The 23,316-nt window shown below is 30.0% G+C and overlaps 2 protein-coding genes across 3 annotated transcripts in view; one reads left to right on the forward strand and one right to left on the reverse strand.

Annotated features, from left to right (window-relative positions):
* The window catches only part of LOC118197569 (alpha-tubulin N-acetyltransferase 1-like), a 51,666-nt gene extending 37,129 nt beyond the window's left edge, over positions 1 to 14,537 (reverse strand). For both annotated transcript variants that reach the window (XM_035369095.2, XM_035369094.2), the window contains exons 1-5: positions 14,179 to 14,537; positions 13,807 to 13,861; positions 12,386 to 12,480; positions 7,177 to 7,339; positions 1,403 to 1,550 (exon numbers count right to left, since the gene is read on the reverse strand). In XM_035369095.2, the coding sequence (XP_035224986.1) occupies positions 1,403 to 1,550; positions 7,177 to 7,339; positions 12,386 to 12,480; positions 13,807 to 13,861; positions 14,179 to 14,360 (643 nt within the window). In that variant the 5' untranslated portion in view covers positions 14,361 to 14,537. The remainder of the gene's footprint in view (positions 1 to 1,402; positions 1,551 to 7,176; positions 7,340 to 12,385; positions 12,481 to 13,806; positions 13,862 to 14,178) is intronic.
* Positions 14,538 to 14,740: 203 nt separating this feature from the next.
* Positions 14,741 to 23,316, forward strand: part of Ns4 (Nucleostemin 4) — a 99,809-nt gene continuing 91,233 nt past the window's right edge. Inside the window, 2 exon segments of the mRNA XM_085825450.1 lie at positions 14,741 to 14,832; positions 14,951 to 15,048. Of these exon segments, the coding sequence (XP_085681576.1) occupies positions 14,952 to 15,048 (97 nt within the window). The 5' untranslated portion in view covers positions 14,741 to 14,832; position 14,951.

Here is a 23,316-nt window from a genome sequence, read left to right on the forward strand (position 1 = left end):
CTTACAAGTATAAAATTTAACAATGAGTGTAAATGTCAAATCAACTAGAATACAAAACTAAATAGTACACAATGTTATTTACAATGAAAATTTGTGAAGAATTTTAATAGCTTAGTTTAAATGTGAGTAAATTTAAAATAATTTATGATGCAACAATCTATAAGGAATAAATATGTTTTAATACAAATAAATATATTCTTATCTATAATATTCTTAATAATTACATAATTGTATGATCTTATTTTTATTTTCTATGCTAACACTCAGCATTATATATACAGTTTTATTTTATTTGGGTTGTTAAATCAGGAATTTAAAAGAACTATTCACATATAAAAATATTACTAGTATATTTAATTTCATATTTAATACAGTCAAAAGTCTTTAATCCAGACTGGTCGGAACTTCAGCGATTTGGGATTATCGGTTTTTCCGGATTATAGATCATCAGTTTAAATCTGGCAAGATGGCATGCAGAAATTATAAAATTAAAAATATGAAACCATAATTTATGTAATAAAGAGCAATTATGATCTAAAGTATATCAAAATTTACACAAAAAAAAGCTTAATATTTATTTGATTACTTTATTAAACATTTCTTTCAACGCGCGCATGCGTAAAGCACACATTACGCATAATCGAAATTAGAAAATTGCAACCAGAAAACTATTTGATGTGTATTCGTGATATTTATAATGACGAGGAATTTGATTTAATATCAAAGAAGGAGTATATCGAGATGAAATACTACATTTAGTAAGGAATTATAAGCCGAATAAAATAAAAACATCTGCCCTGAAGATAAGGATAGTGCTGACAGATCCACTTCCAGTTCATTGCGCACAGCGTCGTCCCCCCCCCGCAGAGCAGCGTGAAATTGATAAACATATTTCGGAATGATTAGAGAATTAAAGGATACGCCTTTATCCATTTTTTGCAGCAATTCCACTTTTTGTTTGGAACATCGGAACATGCTTTCATCCTTTGGTAGCACCAGAATCGGAAATTCTTTTTGGCATAATCGAAAGTTCAAGCTTACTTTTATAAAACTTCTCTAACAATCTGCAAAGCCAGATCCAATTAGAAGATTAAGGAACAATTCAATCTGCAACATTAACTGAAATAGATAATTAGATAATTTTAGCTTAGCTTATACCGTCTGTTATACATTAAACGCGTATGCGTAAACGCATGTGCACATGCGTAAAGGTATTATGCGCATGCATTAATGCATTATGTGCATGCATTAACACATTATGCGTTGACACATGCGCAGAAAATTTGTAGCTTTGAGGTCCGGATTATGGACGTCCGGATTAAAGACTTTTAACTGTATTTGATAAATATGCATTTCAGTAATTTATAGAAATACCAAACAAAATAAGACATAGCATTTGTACCTGTTTGACCATTGAAAAAACCAGGAAATATCACATAATGATTAGGTTGCACAAGAGGTGAACTTAATTCATAATGCTTTTGGAAAAATGCAAGACTTTTAAAAGTTGGACGATCAATAGCTAATTTTTCTGGTGAAATCTTTTCAGCCTAATAAAGGAAAATTAAAATACACTTTGAAGATCCATTAATTAAATATCATATTAAATACATAAGCATATAAAATAAAGAGAGAATAATTAAACCAAAAATCAAATCAAGAGAGGTTAACATTCTAACAGTAAGTATATACACATCAAAAACAAAACAAAAATAATTCAATAAAATAACATAATACAATTTATATAATATAAAAACTTAAATAAATAATAATTTATTATTAATAAATAAAATATTTAATTAATTTAAATAATTCTTAATTTAAAATAATTTGAAAATTCTTACTTATTTTACTTTTACTAAATTTCTTCTAAATAAATTCCTTTTCTCAAAAAATGACTTGTAATATTTTACTTTTGATTTACAAAGGTCTTTTAGCAATTCCATTTTCTCTTTCATTAGGAATTTATTTAATATTTATTTATCGAATTACTTTACTGTACCAAACTGTTATTCTTATTTCTTGCTCAAGAATTCTTTTTATAATGTTTATTTTTACAGTAATTTTTGTTTTAGGATATCATTGGAACAGAAAGTATAATAAAGTGAAATTTTTAATTTTAAAAAGAAATTTTACTTTAAAAAGATTTTAATTAATTATTTTAAAACCAATTTTCATTCAGCACTTTCTTTTAATTATTTCAAAAATCACAATCACCCAGGTATAATTCTGAAACTCTGTGGAAAATTCTTTGCCTGCTCCTTAAAAAAAAAACACCAAAGAATTTTCAACAACATTTTATATTAATTTTATTATGTTATTTTAGTGAATTATTTTTGTTTCAATTTTGATATGTGTACTTCCTGCTAGACTGTTAATTACTTTCTTGCTTTATTGATTCAATTATTATCTCTTGATTATTTAATTAATTTCACAGCATATTGCATAACTTTATATATATATATGTATATTATATACAGTCAAAAGTCTTTAATCCAGACGTCCATAATCCGGAATGATCTATAAACCGGACCTCAAAGCTACAAACTTTATGCTCATGCACGTATGCTTTAACGCATGCGCATAATACATTTATGCATGCGCATTTAATGTATAACGGACGGTATAAGCAAAGATAAAATTATTTAATTATCTAGTTCAGTTAATGTTATCTTCTAATTGGATCCGGCTTATTATTTTTTGCAGACTGTTAGACCAATTTTATAAAAGTAAGCTTGAACTTTCGATTATGTCAAAAAGAATTTCCGATTCTGGTGCTACCAAAGGATCTACAAAGCGAAAGTATGTTTCGATGTCCATCAAACAAAAAGGGGGAATTGCTGCAAAAAAATGGATAAAGGCATATCCTTTAATTCTCTAATCATTCCGAAATATGTTTATCAATTTCACGCAGCTCTGCGGGGGGGGGGGGGGGGGGGCACGCAATGAACTGGATGTGGATCTGTCAGCACTATCCTTCTCTTCAGGGCAGATGTTTTTATTTTATTCGGCTTATAATTCCTTACTAAATGTAGTATTTCATCTCGATGTACTCCGTCTTTGATATGATTTAAATCAAATTCCTTGTCATTATAAATATCACGAATACACATCAAATAGTTTTCTGGTTGCAATTTTCTAATTTCGACTATGGGTAATGTATGCTTTACGCATGCGTGCATTGAAAGAAATGTTTAATAAAGTAAACAAATAAATATTAAGCTTTTTTTTTTTTTTTTTTTTTGTAAATTTTGATACCCTTTAGATCATAATTGCTCTTTATTTCACGAATTATGGTTTCATATTTTTAATTTTATAATTTCTGCATGCCATCTTACCAGATTTAAACTGATGATCTATAATCTGGAAAAACCGATATTCCAGGATCGCCAAAGTCCCGACGAGTCTGGATTAAAGACTTTTGGCTATATATATATACATTATATATTGTTATATTTTCAATAAACATACATACATTGTTTACACAGTTAATTAAAAAGTCCTATATTTTGAATACAAATAAATAAATAAAAGGTTATCTTGATTTCTTTAAAAAGATGTAGTGAAAGATTTGTATTGGGTAAATTAAAATTTAACAAAATAAAAGAAGGTAACTGGAGAAAAATTCAAACCAAGTTGGGAAACATATAAACTGCTAAAACTATACAATGTTAAGTGTCAAATTTTGTATAGTTTATACAACTAAAGTTTGTGAAGTACTAAGAAATAAGTTTTTAACCAGCTTAAAAGTAAAGATAGCTACTATTAAAACAAGAGAGAAATATCCTCATGATTGTGCAACAAGCTGAGCTTGGAATTATACTAAAACATATGGTTTATTACTCTGACATTCTTTCCTTCCTTAATAAGTCATTTTATGTAGAATTAGAAACAGTAAAACAAAAGATTAAGCAAAAATGAGGATTTGCTTATTATTATAGAATATTTATAGGAGACAAAGTGTGAAGTTTTAATAAATTACTTTAGTCAGGCAGAACTATCACACCATTATAGCTGTATTTAATGTAATTGTGTAAGTCACAATTTGTATCATGAATTAACAAAAATATTAGGAAAGCACCCTGTTTAAAACTAGGGGAAGGAGAATTAACTTGCAATCTAAAAAAAAAGACTTCAGTCTAACAGCTTGAAGAAGAATTCAACTCTAAGGTTTATATAAAAACAATTAAGAATAAAATCTATTATATAAATATTTCATTTATCTTCTTAAAAAACAATATCTACTGTTAAACTCTCATAAAATAATAACTTCACTAACTCATAAAATAATAACTTATATTCATAATAATAAAAATTAAAACTCAAGAAAAAATATGTTTGAAAGGTTTGATATTTCTTTTTTAAATGTAAAATGGTACCGTCAGTTTAATATTAAAATATTAAAGATACAGTACCATTTGAGCAAAGTTATAAAAATACATGCAAAGTATTGTAATCTGCATGTCACCACAAAATTTTATTGTCACCATCGATGCTTATATTAAATCAAGAGTGCACTGGAGCCCTACTTCTCAGAGTTAATTAAAACTGCAATTTCAGCCACAGCCTTACATAAGGTGAGCCCCAGTACTTTATTTAACTATATGCCAATAATTCTAGACAAGTTTCCATTTTGTTAATTTATCTCTTTACATTTTATTTAATTTTCATTATTTGTTTTTGGCTAATCTTTTCCAGTGGCCTTTCATAGGACTCTAAAATATTTAATTTCAGAAATTTAACCCTGGTAACCATTCCATTCTATTCTACAAGTAGATGCAGTTAATAGCATATGAAAAATAGAAAATTTTACAATTGACATAGCTATTAAAATATATTTACGATAGACATCACATAAAATAATGCTTGTTGCAAAATAATATTAAAAAACACAGATAAAATGATATTTTAAATTACAACACACACCGCTTATTGTGATCTTACTCAAAGCTTCCTTCTCATTTGTATATGCAAACATGGAATATATTGAAAACAACAATTTGGTTATCATGATAAATATTATATAATAGAACATTTGTTATATTTAAGTCACCAAATAAGGTCAATATCGATTATATGAATTTTTTTCATTATGTATTTTTCTTTTTATAAAAACAAATTTAAACAAGCGTATGAAGAGATAAAAAAAAGGCTAGATTTAAATATAAGCTACACAAGCTATAGCTTAGGACCCCACAAAAATTAAAATATAGTATAAATAGTATTAAAATATATTATAACAGACTTATAAAAGGCCCCATATCTCAAATAGCTTAGGGCCTTATCAAATCTAGATCTGACTCTGGATAAACATATCTGTGTGAAAAAGAAAAGAACTAAGTTCAGAAGTATACCTAATACATCAAGAAAAAAGCTGTTTACTTAGAATGATTACATAATTATGAAATTTTTCACACTACTGCATTTATTTTATAACTATTTGCTCAATTTGTAATCACTTTTCCTACTAGTATCAGTTTTGAGAAAAATCAAAGAAAATCTTATGAGTATTCCTACATGTGCACTAAAAGCTATAATCACTAGAAAAAAAATTTTTTTTTAAAAAGGTGCTTCCTTTATGCACCAAGATTCTCAATAAATCATCAATGGAATATCATAAATTGTCACCTGGCATTTTCAACCACAATTACTTACAATCTGCCCATCATGATAAAGTTCTGAGTAAGATACATGCTACTTTTGTATTTCTATCAGATATTTTTCTCAAGGAATGTTAATAACATTTGATCAAGTTTATAAGTATATCTTTAAGGAGTGAGAAAGAGGCTTTACAGTCGAAAGTTGTTAATCCAGACTCGTCGGGACTTCGGCAATTCTGGATTACCGATTTTTCCGAATTATAGATCATCAGTTTAAATCTGGTAAGATGGCATGCTGAAATTATAAAATTAAAAATATGAAACCATAATTTATGAAATAAAGAACAATTATGATCTAAAAGGTATCAAAATTTGAAAAAAAAAAAAAAAAGCTTAATATTTATTTGTTTACTTTATTAAACATTTCTTTCAATGCAAGTTGTTTAAGTTGCTTCGTTTTTTATGTGATAATACATTCTCTTTAATTCTATAAACAAACATAATTTCTTGTTCAGTTACAAAGTTCCGCTGTTCAAGTCCTATAATTGCTGTGTCGTGAATACCGACTAATTTGTCAATCGAAATTTTTTCGTTTTCAATAACTTCTGTTACTTTCTTCGCTATCGGAAGTGAATTATGATGACGAGGAATTTGATTTAAATCATATCAAAGACGGAGTACATTGATATGAAATACTACATTTAGTAAGGAATTATAAGCCAAATAAAATAAAAACATCTGCCCTGAAGATAAGAATAGTGCTGACAGATCAACTTTTAATTCATTGCGCTCCGCGGTGTTAAAGATAAACAAAGTTTAGATAAACAAATGTTAAAGTTTAGATAAACAAAGGATATGCCTTTATCCATTTTTTGCAGCAATTCCATTTTTTGTTTAATGGACTTCGAAACATACTTTCGCTTTGTAGATCCTTTACATATTAGTAAATATATTGACATAATCGAAAGTTCAAGCATACTTTTATAAAATTGCTCTAACAGTCTGCAAAAAATAATAAGCCGAATCCAATTCGAAGATTAAGGAACAACGCAATCTGCAACATTAACTGAATTAGATAATTTTAGCTTAGCTTATACCATCCGTTATACATGAAACGCGCATTCATAAATGTACTTTGCTCATGCGCACATGCATATTCGCAGCCGTAAATGTCTTTCGCGCATGCGTCAACGAGACGGAGAAAGTTTGTAGCTTTGAGGTCCGGATTATGGGTGTCCGAATTAACGACTTTTGACTGTATCATTCTTCAAAGAAAGGCCTTTAACCTTGCCTTCAGATACGTAAAAATGGCCAGAAAAATGAAAACCCTATCCATTCAATAATGCATTTAAAAGTGTAAAGTTGCAAGTGTAACAAAAGCATACATTCTGGCAACTGGTTTAATGCCAGGATTCACAACCTTTTGCTTGCATCGACTTTACAATTAGAGCATTTATTTAATTCCTTTGATTTAAAAGATGAAGAATTTAACCAAGCAACAAAATAAATAAATACATAAATAAGCAAATGAACTTTTCTACTTCTATTCATCAAAGAGTTAAACAATAAAACCTACTTGCAACATAGCATTAAACAAGGTATGACCAAATCCAGACCGCTGTTTCGATTCATGAATATAAAAATCAAGTACACAGATAGGATCCACTTCATTTTGAGCTCCAAGTTCATCACATATGAAAAGTCTTTTAATTCCTACCTTCAGCATACCAATAACAGATCTGAAATAATTTACTGTAAATTATAAAAAATATTTTATGAAAGAATTGCAATAACAACATAACCACACAGTACCAACTGCTCATTTCTTAACCCTCTGAGCATTACAGGTTTAGCTCTGAAATTTCAAAATTCCTCAAAATGTCATGAATAAATGGTATTTTCTTGATTATAATTAAAAAATGACTCTTACTTTGTACCTTCATTTCTATTCTTCCAATATACATCCAATCCGAAATCAGTTACATTAAAACCTGGCAGAAATTTTAATGTGTAATGAATATAAAAGCCACCCTTCTATATGAACTTTTCTGTCCATAATGCTGAGAGGGTTAACTTTCAAATTAATTAAGACAGAAGAAATATTAAGATAATTTTTTCCTTAAAATATTAAAAATTTGCTTCAGATTTGCTATCACAAGTTACTTAATCAAACAGTTTAAATCAGTATAACTTAAAGTTCTTGCTTATACATATTCTTAAGATTATTCTTATTTGAAGTGATAAAAATTCTTACCTGATCAGAAAACAAACATATTTTTTACCTGATCCATGTTGTCTTACTTAAAATCTAATACTCCATACTAAATATGTTGTTGATTAAATATTATTAAATAATAAGAAAAATAAATAAATCCTATAACAATGTATACATTCCAGAAAAAGTAATACTACGTAGTCCTTGAAACAAGCACTTAATTTTGGAAAATAGATTGTCACATAAAATTTGTATTTCCATAATATGAATAAAAACATACCAGTTTTTTCTGGCTAAGGACAAAAATATAATTCTAAATTTGATAAAATAGTAATCAATCAAGATAAAACATGGTACTATATAACATTTAATCTATAACACAGTTTTGTTATGTGAAAGCATCTTCAAATATGTTGTTGTAATGTGAGAAAATTTAAAGTAATGATTAAAAAATTATCAAGTTTAGAAATACAGTGTAGGTTTTCCTGAAAGACAAACAAAAATGTAAAAAATAATTATCTAATGAAAGCTATACAATACAAACTCCGAAATCTGTACATCTAATATCCGGAATGATCTAAAACCCAAACCTCTGAATCCCCAGCAACCCCAGCATTTTATGCTTTATGTTTGCACATTTGAAATTTTTCATAAAATTTCAGGAAAATCCAAATTTTTAATTTTACTTTGGCACTGATGTGAACCTAGTAAATCATTATTTATTATATATTGGTTAGCCTACTGCATCAAATAATCGATGTGAATATATATCTTCTACAGCTCAATTAAAATGTATACAATTATCATTATATAACAATTTATAGATACATTAGTCTCTAGAATATACAGTCAAAAGTCATTAATTCGGACACCCATAATCCGGAATGATCTATAATCTGGACCTCAAAGCTACAAACTTTCTGCGCATACCTTTACAGCTGCGAATATGCGTGTGTGCATGCACAAAATACGTTTACGAATGTGCGTTTAATGTATAACGGACGGTATAAGCTAAGCTAAAATTATCTAATTCAGTTAATGCTGCAGATTGCGTTGTTCCTTAACCTTCGAATTGGATTCGGCTTATTATTTTTTGCAGGCTGTTAGAGCAATTTTATAAAAATAAGCTTGAACTTTCGATTATGTCAAATAGAATTTCTGATATATATTTACTAAGATGTAAAGGATCTACAAAGCGAAAGTATGTTTTGAAGTCCATTAAACAAAAAATGGAATTGCTGCAAAAAATGGATAAAGGCATATCCTTTGTTTATCTAAACTTTGTTTATCTTTAACACCACGGAGCGCAATGAATTAAAAGTTGATCTGTCAGCACTATTCTTATCTTCAGGGCAGATGTTTTTATTTTATTTGGCTTATAATTCCTTACTAAATGTAGTATTTCATATCAATGTACTCCGTCTTTGATATGATTTAAATCAAATATTAATTATAATTCACTTCACGTCATTATAATTCACTTCCGATAGCAAAGAAAGTGACAGAGGTTATTGAAAACGAAAAAATTTCGATTGACAAATTAGTCGGTATTCACGACACAGCAATTATAGGACTTGAACAGCGGAACTTTGTAACTGAACAAGAAATTATGTCTGTTTATAGAATTAAAGAGAATGTAATATCACATAAAAAATGAAGCAACTTACACAACTTACATTGAAAGAAATGTTTAATAAAATAAACAAATAAATATTAAGCTTTTTGATTTGTAAATGTTGATACCCTTTAGATCATAATTGTTATTTATTTCATAAATTACGGTTTCATATTTTTAATTTTATAATTTCTGCATGCCGTCTTACCAGATTTAAACTAGTGATCTATAATCCGGAAAAATAGATAATCCGGAATCACCGAAGTCCCGACGAGTCTGGATTAATGACTTTTGACTGTATTAAAAAAATTTATATCATACTTATTCATAGATCTAGCTCTTTTTTTTAATAAATTTTACTGCTCAAAAATCAAGAAAGTAAAGTTGCATAGCATATACAAATTTTTAAAGAAAAAGCTGGTATTTATCTTTTTTTTATCGGGACTGGATTCAGAATTATATGTATGTATGTATCTCTATACAGACATATACATATGTGCATTTCCTGAATGCAGGCTCGATAATAAAAAAAGTATCACAAAGCTAAAAGCAGAATCCTCCACCATAATTACAGGATAAAAAAAGATACATGAATCTATGCACTTTGACTGCGTGGTATAACAGTCAAAAGCTTGACATCTGTAAATAACATATAAGTACAACATGTACAGTCAAAAATTATTAATCCGGACTCGTCGGGACTTCGGCGATTCCGGATTATCGGTTTTTCCGGATAATAGATCATCAGTTTAAATCTGGTAAGATGACATGCAGAAATTATAAAATTAAAAATATGAAACTGTAATTTATGAAATAAAGAGCAATTATCATCTAAAGTGTATCAAAATTTACAAAAAAAAAGCTTAATATTTATTTGTTTACTTTATTAAACATTTCTTTCAACGCGCGCATGCGTAAAGCACACATTAGGCATAGTTGAAATTAGAAAATTGCAACCAGAAAACTATTTGATGTGTATTCGTGATATTTATAATGATGAGGAATTTGATTTAAATCATATCAAAGAAGGAGTACATCGAGATGAAATACTACATTTAGTAAGAAATTATAAGCCGAATGAAATAAAAACATCTGCCCTGAAGATAAGGATAGTGCTGACAGATCCACTTCCAGTTCATTGCGTGTCCCCCCCCCCGCAGAGCAGCGTGAAATTGATAAACATATTTCAGAATGATTAGAGAATTAAAGGATATGCCTTTATCCATTTTTTGCAGCAATTCCCCTTTTTGTTTGATGGACATCGAAACATACTTTCACTTTGTAGATCCTTTGGTAGCACCAGAATCGGAAATTCTTTTTGACATAATCGAAAGTTCAAGCTTACTTTTATAAAATTGCTGTAACAGTCTGCAAAAAATAATAAGCCGTATCCAATTAGAAGATTAAAGAACAACACAATCTGCAACATTAACTGAAATAGATAATTAGATAATTTTAGCTTAGCTTATACCATCCATTATACATTAAACGTGCATGTGTAAACGTATTATGCGCATGCACACACGCATATGCATGTGCGTAAAAGTATTACTTGCATGCGTAAATGCCTATGCGCATGTGCAGAAAGTTTGTAGCTTTGAGGTCTGGATTAAAAACTTTTAACTGTATATACTATTATTACTTTATTATATACAGTCAAACGTCGTTAATTCGGACACCCATAATCCGGAATGATCTATAAGCCGGACCTCAAAGCTACAACTTTCTGCGCATGTGTCGTGTTGACGCATGTGCGTAAGACTTTTACGGCTGCGAATATGCGTGTGCGCACGCGCATAATACGTTTACGCATACGCGTTTAATGTACAAGGACGGTATAAGCTAAGCTAAAATTATCTAATTCAGTTAATGTTGCAGATTGCGTTGTTCCTTAATCTTCGAATCGGATCCGGCTTATTATTTTTTGCAGACTGTTAGAGCAATTTTGTAAAAGTAAGCTTGAACTTTCGATTATGTCAAATAGAATTTCCGATATATATTTACTAATATGTGAAGGATCTACAAAGCGAAAGTATGTTTCGAAGTCCATTAAACAAAAAGTGGAATTGCTGCAAAAAATGGATAAAGGCATATCCTTTGTTTTTCTAACCATTCCGAAATCTGTTTATCAATTTCACGCTGCTCTGCGGGCGCAGGGGGGGGGGGGAAACGCCATGACGCGCAATGAATTGGAAGTTGATCTGTCAGCACTATCCTTATCTTCAAGGCAGATGTTTTTATTTTATTTGGCTTATAATTCCTTACTAAATGTAGTATTTCATCTCGATGTACTCCGTCTTTGATATGATTTAAATCAAATTCCTCGTCATTATAATTCGCTTCATAGTGAAGAAAGTGACTCAGAGGTTATTGAAAACGAAAAAATTTCGATTGACAAATTAGTTGGTATTCTGGACACAGTAATTATAGGACTTGAACAGCGGAACTTTGTAACTGAAGAAGAAATTATGTCTATTTATAGAATTAAAGAAAAGTATTATCACATAAAACGAAGCAACTTAAACAACTTACATTGAAAGAAATGTTTAATACAGTAAACAAATATATATTAAGCTTTTTTTTTTTTGTGAATTTTGATGCCTTTTAGATCATAATTGTTCTTTATTTCATAAATTACGGTTTCATATTTTTAATTTTACAATTTCTGCATGCCATCTTACCAGATTTAAAGTAGTGATCTATAATCCGGAAAAATCGATAATCCGGAATCACCGAAGTCCCGACGAGTCCGGATTAACGACTTTTGACTGTAGTTCATTTAGTTGTTATTTTTGATTATATTCTTTCTAATTATACATCATAATTTGTAATTTATCCCTTAGACAATGCATACTAATAATGTTTCTTGTTAAACTACATAATTTAAATACAAAGGTTCTTATTACCAGGAAAAATTTACTAGCATATATTTTAAAATAAAACAAGTTATGTTACCTTGGCTCAGCTAAATCTCTGATGGTATAAATTTTCTGATGATGAGAGTTCAAAAATTTTTTAAAAGTTGTGACAGGAGAATTTAAACCTTGAGCCTAAAAATACATAATAAATGAAAATAGAGCAATACATAAATTATTCTTTAAAACAGATTACTCAGATTTTCACAAAATTCTTAAGCAGCTCTATATTTATTGTATACAATTCTACAGTTTTATTTTTTCATGTAAAAATTACTGAATTCAAAAGTTTTATTACTTCAGAATTTAAAAAAAAAAAAAAAAAAAAATAAGAACTTCAAAATCAGTGCTACAAATAATTTGATACCACAAATATAACAACTTATAAAAATGATAATTATGATAGTTAATTTTTTTTATCATAAATGATTATAAAAATATGATATCATATGAATTCAAAGTTTTGTAAAACTGTTTTGTATAAAGCTTTTGATTATGATTTATAACTTAAATCTGATTATAACTTAAGTATGACCTACATAAAGTAAGTCTGATTTAAAATAACATGTCGAATAATGATTATTAGAGGAGTTAAGGCAACAAGAATCAATGTCATATTCCCAAATTTGCAGCACTAGGTTCAAAGGTTCGAATGTAGAACCTTCTTTTTCAGCTGCTGAAGTGCAAATATGGAAAGAGAAGCCTGTGCTCAGGTATAACAATAAGAGGAAGCTACTGGCACTACCTATTGATGAAAAATGAAAACAAATGTGAGATAATTTCCATAAAAGCTGAAGGTAAATGTGGACTGGAATTGGGATCAGTAACTTGAACTGAGAACTTTTTATGAATGTGAAACATCTTTTGACATAAACTAATATTGTTATTTAAAGGTCTGCCAATGTTTCAAAGTGAAGACAATGTTTAAGAAAAAATTACAGTTGACAAAAGTATTAATTTTACTAAAAAAAGTCTTTACAGAACAAAACATAAAACATTTATATAGATATGAACATAGTTTTTATCATTAATTTCACAGTGCCTTTCAAATAATACAACACATCTATATCTATGTCAAAATTGATTTAACCTATACTTTTTCTATAATAAGTAAATTAATATGATTTCAGGAATTCACTTAGCTCTGAAGAACATATATTTACACAGATTTTGTGTAAGTGCACAGAACAATTTTATTGCATGTAAATTTATATATTTGAGATAATTTTATGTATACTACAAGCATCTAGTATTTTAAACACAACTATCTTTGCATTTAAAAAGGAAATTTTGTGTCAATTTCCCTAAAATAAATATTTAGATAGAGAGCTAAATATATATATTTTACAATGAAATACATTCAACATAACATTCATTTTATATGAAATATGTTCATATAAACATATAATTTATTCATATAATTACTTAATACATAATATAATTAAACACAAAATAAGTTACTTTTGCAGAAGCTTGTCCCAATGAGTCAATGATAATTTCTAACTGTTCTATTTTCCTGCAAAACAGCAATTATATATTGTGAAAACAATTAATTAAAAACAGAAAAAGCATAAAATACCGAACTACAAAATTTTGAATTTAGAAAAATAAAAAGAAATCCATAGCGTTAAATAAGATTCGTAATGTTAATTTCATACGTTTGAGACTTCTTTAACAGGGTATAAAAAGTTTACATTTTTAAAATTGTAAAATCAGCCGTGCTCAGGATTCAAAATTTAAATTTACTTTATGTTGCAGATAAAACAGCATGTAAATAAAAATAAATAAAAATAATAAATAAATAAATAAAATCAAACAACAAGCTTATTTTACCATTTAACCTGCATATCCAAAGAAGCATTTCCCGATATATAATAAATCCAGTTGCTATTATTTGCTGGATTATCATCATATTCCGATTCTAGATCATATATTTTTACAGAAGAAGAATCTTTAATGTCAATAACAGTTATTTTACCAGGAAAAATCCTTCCTATCTCAAATGGAAATTCCATACTTTAAATCAATATGCTAATCCATTTCACACTTGAAAATATATGGAGATTGTTTACAGAAGCATTTTCAAATATACTTAATTTCTTGTAAATCAAAATTATGAGGAAAATTCGAAAACTTTCCGAAACTGATCACCCGGAACGTGCTTTAAAGCGTTTAAAAGGCCACATAGTCTGCTATGCGGTTACAGTTTAATCCAATTTCTATAAATATTATGTTATTAAAAATAAAAGAAACTTTGCTTTTTATGAAATGGACTAAGTTTATTTAACTTTTTAATTTGCATCATCAACTGCTCGTTAGACTTCATTAAATTTGAAACTTTGGATCTTTAATGCGAACAAGAATCATCCAGGGTATATACTAAAACTTCAACTTTCACTTTATTTATTTAGATATTTCGAATTTAATGGTGAAGAGGACGTCCTTTGCGTGCCGGTATTAACTGTCTTAAATTTCGTTGAAAATAAAGTATGATAAATAGAATATCTTGTTTTATTATTAATTGAAAATTCACAAATTTATCAGTCTCGCACTTACTGTGTAAAATGTGGATCTCACATATAACGGTTTTCTAATTTAATTTTAGAATGCCACAAGGTAAACGAAAAGTGCCTTTTAGTGCCAAGCAAAAGAAGATGCAATTACAGCAAAGAAGAGAACGAAAAAGTGAAAGCAGTCGTAAACGTGAGTAAACTCGTATTACTATCTAAGGACTATTTATATATAGAGAGAATCTTTCTTCCTTTAATCTTCCTTGCAAAACTGCTACTCTAAAATTCTCATTTAAAAATAGTTAAAAACATCTGAAAAGAATAAGGAAAAAAAAAATGAAGGCAAGAAATGTTAATCAAAGTATTAATCTCTTCTCATGGTTTTTAAATAATCTTTAAATCACTTTTAAAGTTCAATTCTGGTTCAGTAATATCTTTTCATTCAGTTATATACAGTCAAAAGTCGTTAATCCAGACACCCATAATCCGGAATGATCTATAATCAGGACCTCAAAGCTACAAACTTTCTGCGCTTGCGTTGACGCATACACCTAATATCTTTATGCATGTGTATATGCACGTACGCATGCGCATAATACTTTTACGCATGCGCGTTTAATGTATAACGGACCTTATAAGCTAAGTTAAAATTATCTAATTCAGTTAACGTTGCAGATTGCGTTGTTCCTTAATCTTCGAATTGGATTCGGCTTATTATTTTTTGCAGACTGTTAGAGCAATTTTGTAAAAGTAAGCTTGAACTTTCGATTATGTCAAATAGAATTTCTGATATGTATTTACTAAGATGTAAAGGATCTACAGAGTGAAAGTATGTTTCGAAGTTCATTAAACAAAAAGTGGAATTGCTGCAAAAAAAATGGATAAAGGCATATCCTTTGTTTATCTAAACTTTGTTTATCTTTAATGCCGCAGCACGCAATGAATTGGAAGTTGATCTGTCTGCACTATTCTTATCTTCAGGGCAGATGTTTTTATTTTATTTGGCTTACAATTCCTTACTAAATGTAGTATTTCATCTCGATGTACTTCGTCTTTGATATGATTTAAATCAAATTCCTCGTCATTATAATTCGCTTCCGATAGCGAAGAAAGTAACAGAGGTTATTGAAAATGAAAAAATTTTGATTGACAAATTAGTCGGTATTCTCGACACAGCAATTATAGGACTTGAACAGCGAAACTTTGTAACTGAACAAGAAACTATGTTTGTTTATAGAATTAAAGAGAATGTATTATCACATAAAAAACGAAGCAACTTACACAACTTACATTGAAAGAAATGTTTAATAAAGTAAACAAACAAATATTAAGTTTTTTTTTTTTTTTTTTTTAATTTTGATACCTTTTAGATCATAATTGTTCTTTATTTCATAAATTACGCTTCATATTTTTAATTTTATAATTTCTGCATGCCATCTTAACAGATTTAAACTTATGATCTATAATCTGGAAAAATCGATAATCCGGAATCGCCGAAGTCCCAACGAGTCCGGATTAATGGCTTTTGACTGTACTAGTGATAATTGATACTGGTAGTGCAGCCAACTACTGTAGTGATCAACAGTGACAGTGAATAAGGAGTGCTAATTACAGAAACATATTCCTTTTGATTGAAAATTAAAAAATTAATGTGTGGTAAGTATTGTTTTCCACTTAACAAATTTCATACCTGCAAAATGGAAAAGTATTATATATTGGCTATCTGTAACTTATCCTTAAGTTTTTTTTTAATTAGGCATATTTAAAATATTGTATTTCTCGCAAGAGAAATTGCATATAAAAATTGATGGTTTTATATATATAAATATGCCTGTGCATTCAGAAGTCAAACAACAAAAATCAGTGTTATATTTTCCAATTTTCACAGGACTAGTTTCGATGGTTTTACCGAACCACCATCCCCAGCTGCAAATATGCAAATGAACAAGATAGAATATAATGATTAGATAAGATAAGAAAGCCTGGACACGAATAATCAAGTGGTGCCATCTGTTGATGAAACCAGAACTAAAACATAATTTCTTTAAAGGCCAACCGCAAACATGGATTGGAATTAGGATCATTAACTAAAACAGAAAGATTTTTTTTAATATGAAATGCCTCTAGAAAATCCAGTTCTCCAATGGAAGATGTTTTTTGAATAATTTTGGCAGCAGAAAAATTGAATTGCGATTTTCGAACCAACAATGTTGGGCAACAGAAGTTTCCTTTTTTCTAACATATGCCTCATGTTCCTTGACGCAAAATTTTAAGGCTCACTTAGTTTGGACAAAGCAAATTAAACCACACTGGCAAGGAATGCTATAGATTATCCAGGAATTCATATCCGGAATGGGGCCCTTGAGTATGGAACTCTGAATTTTATTGATGGGAGAATAAACGACCTGAAAGTTAAATTTCTGCAAAATATGTGAAACTTTATAGCTAATTGATGGAAAGAAGGGAATGACAGCAGAACTTTTATAATCTCCTAAAACAAGAGTGTGCCTTTTAGTGTGTTGAGATGAGAATTTTTTAACTGCTTGATTAATAGTGTTGAGTGAAAAGCCCGTGTCAATAGCTATTGCTTTTAAATAATTGAGTTCTTCATCAAGGGATAGTTCGGAGTAAACTTGAAGAGCACGGAAATCATAAGAATAAAATGAAGCTAACTTTTGTTTAGTCGGATGACATGATTTAAAGTGTGGTGGAAGGCAAACCAATAAAGGTTTACGGTAAACCGTAGTACTGAAGTTGGATATGTTACGTGTGACCAGAATGTCGAGAAACGGAAGAGAATTGCAAGTCTCAAATTCAAAAGTGAATTGAATAGCAGGATCAATAGAATTCATTGTTGAAAGAACTTTATTTAAATCATCTTCAAACAGGGTAAAAGTATCGTCTACGTAGCAGAACCATGCTGGGAAGTTTAAAGTTTCAAACAATTTTGATTCATAATAATGCATGTAGATATCAGCCAGGATGGGACTGAGGGGGCTTCCCATGGCTAATCCCTCAGTTTGCTTGTAATATTTATTTTGGAAAACAAAATGTGTTTGTTTCAAACAGAGTTGAGTGAGAGAAATTAGCTCATCAATTTCGATGCAAGAGAAATGAAATTCGCGAAGTCTGGTTTCTAGACATCTTAATGCACCCTTAACCTGGGACATTGGTGAATAATGATTTTACATCAAAAGAAACCATGAGTAAATTACTAGGAGAAATGTTTTAAACCTTTTTTTACAAACTCTATTGAATTTTTTATGCTGTAAATGTTATTGTCTAATAGAGTGGAAAATCGAGAAACTAAATATTTAGCTAATGGATACAAGGCAATACCTAAATTTGATACAGTAGGGCGGAAAGGAATACCACTTTTATGAATTTTGAGAAGAGCATATAATCTGGCACAATTCGCAACAGATGGGATAAGCAAATGTTTTAAGTTGCTTGAAATGATTTGCGAAGATTTGATCGAAGTTTTTATTTTTGACAAGTCCGAAGGTAAATTATCTTTAGGGATCGGATTATATGGTCCTTTGTTTAAGAGTTTAGTGACACCATCGATATAAGTGTTCTTATCCATGACGACTATCTGGCCAATTTTTTTCTAAATCAAAATGAAAAATTTTTATCAAGAAAATAAAAAAATCTTTCCATTAAATTTTAAATTCTGCGAATAACTTATTTTCTGAAGGAAGCGGTTACAGTAAAACACACACAAAAAAAGAAACGTATTCATGCATAAACTACTGGTAACTATTACAATACTAATTCCGAAGTCAAACAACAAAAATCAGCGTTATATTTACAAAAATTTTTTTTTTTTCACAGGACTAGTTTCAATGGTTTTACCGAACCGCCATCCTCAGCTGCAAAAACGCAAATGAACAAGATAGGATATAATGATTAGATAAGATAAGAAAGCCTGGACACGAATAAGCAAGTGGCTCCCTCTGTTGATGAAACCAGAACTAAAACATAATTTCTTTAAAGGCGGAAGGCAAAGATGGATTGGAATTAGGATTGTTAACCAGAATAGAAAGATTTTTTTTGAATATGAAATGCCTCTAGAAAATACAGTTCTCGAATGGAAAATGTTTTTTGATAATTTTGGCAGCAGAAAAATTGATAGTGTGATTTTCGGACCAACAATGTTGGGCAACAGAAACTTCGCTTCCTTTTTTGCACGTGGTGTGGCCGTCATTTTGTGATTGCATGGGTTTCAGTAAGCCCTTTTTTGCAATTTTGAAGTTCTGTTTGTGTTTCACATATTTGGATATTGTGCTTTGCTTGTCTGATTTCATGCATTTTGGTTGCAAACATTTTATTTTCTTTTCGTTTCAGTGTGGGATTTTTCTGCTATTTTGTGCATGCTTTATTATTGGTTAGTTAATTCAATTTGATTTTCTGCATTGTTTATCATGCCTTCATCCGTTAATTTTTTCACTAAATTACGCCTGAAACAGCAAAAATTCTTGAATCATCTTGACTTTTTATTTAAGTGTAAATGTAAAAAATTGATCCCCAATTTCATTCAAATCAAATCTAATCAAAAACCTTCCAGTTGTGTTTAAAAAATTCTGCTAAATTGCAAACTTGCCTTACTTCGGTCCATCATGAGGGATACACATCAACAATTGTCCAAAATTGAACATGAGCTCTATATGCTTCATCTGGAACTCGCTAATTCATATCCAAAATTCATTGCCCTTGAACAAAAGTCTTGGTTTAGAACAGAGAATGCAGTTAACCGTCATAAAAACACCCTTGCAGTTAAATTTGTAAAACTTCTTTTACAGTTTTCCAGTTCAAGTAGTTCAAAAAATCTTCCCACTGTAAACATTAAGCCAATAGTTAATATTTCTAATGTTACTAATTCAGAAGTCAAACAACAAAAATCAGCGTTAATTTACAAAAAATTTTTGTAAATTAACGCTGATTTTTGTTGTTTGACTTCTGAATTAGTATTTATTCGGCGTGTTATTGTGTCTTAATTATTTCTAATGTTAGTTTATCAGAAGAACAAGAGAGAATTCTAAAATATAATTTTAACTTCTCACAAACCTGTGAACCCTGGATTCCAAAGATTTTATCTCCTATAGAAAATATTTTCAAGTTCAGTAAGGTTTCAGATTCACAGAAAGAAATGATTATGCATCTCATCGCTCATAATGTGAAATTCAATAATAAACCTTTGAAACCAAATCTAACTACGAGAGAAAGAGCTACAATGTGCAAAATTCATTCTAACCCGGATATTATCATTTCAAAGGCCGACAGAGGTGGCCAGATAGTCCTCATGAATAAGAACACACATATCAATGGTGTCACTAAACTCTTAAACGAAGGACCATATAATCCGATCTCTAAAGATCCTTCACCTTCGGACCTGCCAAAAATAAAAACTGTGATCAAATCTTCACAAATCATTTAAAGCAACTTAAAACATTCGCTTATCCCATCTGTTGCGAATTGTGCCAGATTATATGCTCTTCCCAAAATTCATAAGAGTGGTATTCCTTTCCTCCCTATTGTATCAAATTTAGGTACTGCCTCGTATCCATTAGCTAAATATTTAGTTTCTAGATTTTTCAATTCTAGAATTTTCTCTTGATTAGACAATAAATAACATTTACACCATAAAAAATTCAATAGAGTTTGTAAAAAAGGTTAAAAACATTTCTCCAGAAATTTACTCATGGTTCCTTTTGATGTAAAATCATTATTCACCAATATTCCAGTGGAGGTTGCATTAAGATGTCTAGAAACCAGACTTCGCTAATTTCATTTCTCTGGCATCAAAATTGATGAGTTAATTTCTCTCAACTCTGTTTGAAACAAACACATTTTGTTTTCCAAAATAAATATTACAAGCAAACTGAGAGGTTAGCCATGAGAAGCCCCCTCAGTCCCATCCTGGCTGATATCTACTTGCATTATTATGAATCAAAATTGTTTGAAACTTTAAACTTCCTGGTATGGTTCCGCTACGTAGACAATACTTTTACCCTGTTCGAAGGTAATAAAGATGATTTAAACATGAGGCATATGTTAGAAAAAACATGAGGCATATGTTAGAAAAAAGGAAACTTTTGTTGCCCAACATTGTTGGTTCGAAAATCACAATTCAATTTTTCTGCTGCCAAAATTATTCAAAAAACATCTTTCATTGGAGAACTGGATTTTCTAGAGGCATTTCATATTCAAAAAAATCTTTCTGTTCTAGTTAATGATCCTAATTCCAATCCATATTTGCGGTTGGCCTTTAAAGAAATTATGTTTTAGTTCTGGTTTCATCAACAGAGGGTGCCACTTACTTATTCGTGTCCAGGCTTTCTTATCTTATCTAATCATTATATCCTATCTCGTTCATTTGCGTTTTTACAGCTGAGGATGGTGGTTCGTAAAACCATCGAAACTAGTCCTGTGAAAATTTGAAAATATAATGCTGACTTTTGTTCTTTGACTTCTGAATTAGTATTTGTTCGGCGTGTTATTGTGTCTTAATGCATGTTTATAGTAATAAAGTTCTTCCAACAATGAATTCTATTAATCATGCTATTCAGTTCACTTTTGAACTTGAGACTTGCAATTCTCTTCCGTTTCTCGACATTCTGGTTACAGGTAACACATCCAACTTCAGTACTATGGTTTACCGTAAACCTTCATCAGTTTGCCTTCCACCACACTTTAAATCATGTCTTCGGACTAAACAAAAGTTAGCTTCATTTTATTCCTATGTTTTCCGTTCCCTTCAAGTTTACTCCAAACTTCAAGTTTACATCCCTTGATGATGAACTCAATTATTTAAAAGCAATAGCTATTGACACGGGCTTTTCACCCAACACTATTAATCAAGCAGTTAAAAAATTCTCATCTCAACACACTAAAAGGCACACTCTTGTTTTAGGAGATTATAAAAGTTCTGCTGTCATTCCCTTCTTTCCATCAATTAGCTATAAAGTTTCACATATTTTGCAGAAATTTAACTTTCAGGTCGTTTATTCTCCCATCAATAAAATTCAGAGTTCCATACTCAAGGGCCCCATTCCGGATATGAATTCCTGGATAATCTATAGCATTCCTTGCCAGTGTGGTTTAATTTGCTTTGTCCAAACTAAGTGAGCCTTAAAATTTTGCGTCAAGGAACATGAGGCATATGTTAGAAAAAAGGAAACTTCTGTTGCCCAACATTGTTGGTTCGAAAATCGCAATTCAATTTTTCTGCTGCCAAAATTATTCAAAAAACATCTTCCATTGGAGAACTGGATTTTCTAGAGGCATTTCATGTTCAAAAAAATCTTTCTGTTTTAGTTAATGATCCTAATTCCAATCCATATTTGCGGTTGGCCTTTAAAGAAATTATGTTTTAGTTCTGGTTTCATCAACAGAGGGTGCCACTTACTTATTCGTGTCCAGGCTTTCTTATCTTATCTAATCATTATATCCTATCTCGTTCATTTGCGTTTTTACAGCTGAGGATGGTGGTTCGTAAAACCATCGAAACTAGTCCTGTGAAAATTTGAAAATATAATGCTGACTTTTGTTCTTTGACTTCTGAATTAGTATTTGTTCGGCGTGTTATTGTGTCTTAATGCATGTTTATAGTAATAAAGTTCTTCCAACAATGAATTCTATTAATCATGCTATTCAGTTCACTTTTGAACTTGAGACTTGCAATTCTCTTCCGTTTCTCGACATTCTGGTTACAGGTAACACATCCAACTTCAGTACTATGGTTTACCGTAAACCTTCATCAGTTTGCCTTCCACCACACTTTAAATCATGTCTTCGGACTAAACAAAAGTTAGCTTCATTTTATTCCTATGTTTTCCGTTCCCTTCAAGTTTACTCCAAACTTCAAGTTTACATCCCTTGATGATGAACTCAATTATTTAAAAGCAATAGCTATTGACACGGGCTTTTCACCCAACACTATTAATCAAGCAGTTAAAAAATTCTCATCTCAACACACTAAAAGGCACACTCTTGTTTTAGGAGATTATAAAAGTTCTGCTGTCATTCCCTTCTTTCCATCAATTAGCTATAAAGTTTCACATATTTTGCAGAAATTTAACTTTCAGGTCGTTTATTCTCCCATCAATAAAATTCAGAGTTCCATACTCAAGGGCCCCATTCCGGATATGAATTCCTGGATAATCTATAGCATTCCTTGCCAGTGTGGTTTAATTTGCTTTGTCCAAACTAAGTGAGCCTTAAAATTTTGCGTCAAGGAACATGAGGCATATGTTAGAAAAAAGGAAACTTCTGTTGCCCAACATTGTTGGTTCGAAAATCGCAATTCAATTTTTCTGCTGCCAAAATTATTCAAAAAACATCTTCCATTGGAGAACTGGATTTTCTAGAGGCATTTCATGTTCAAAAAAATCTTTCTGTTTTAGTTAATGATCCTAATTCCAATCCATGTTTGCAGATGGCCTTTAAAGAAATTACGTTT

The sequence above is a fragment of the Stegodyphus dumicola genome, chromosome 10, assembly GCF_044657685.1.
Source record: "Stegodyphus dumicola isolate Sdum_Otavi_A_Nest chromosome 10, ASM4465768v1".
Classification (NCBI taxonomy): Eukaryota; Metazoa; Arthropoda; class Arachnida; order Araneae; family Eresidae; genus Stegodyphus; species Stegodyphus dumicola.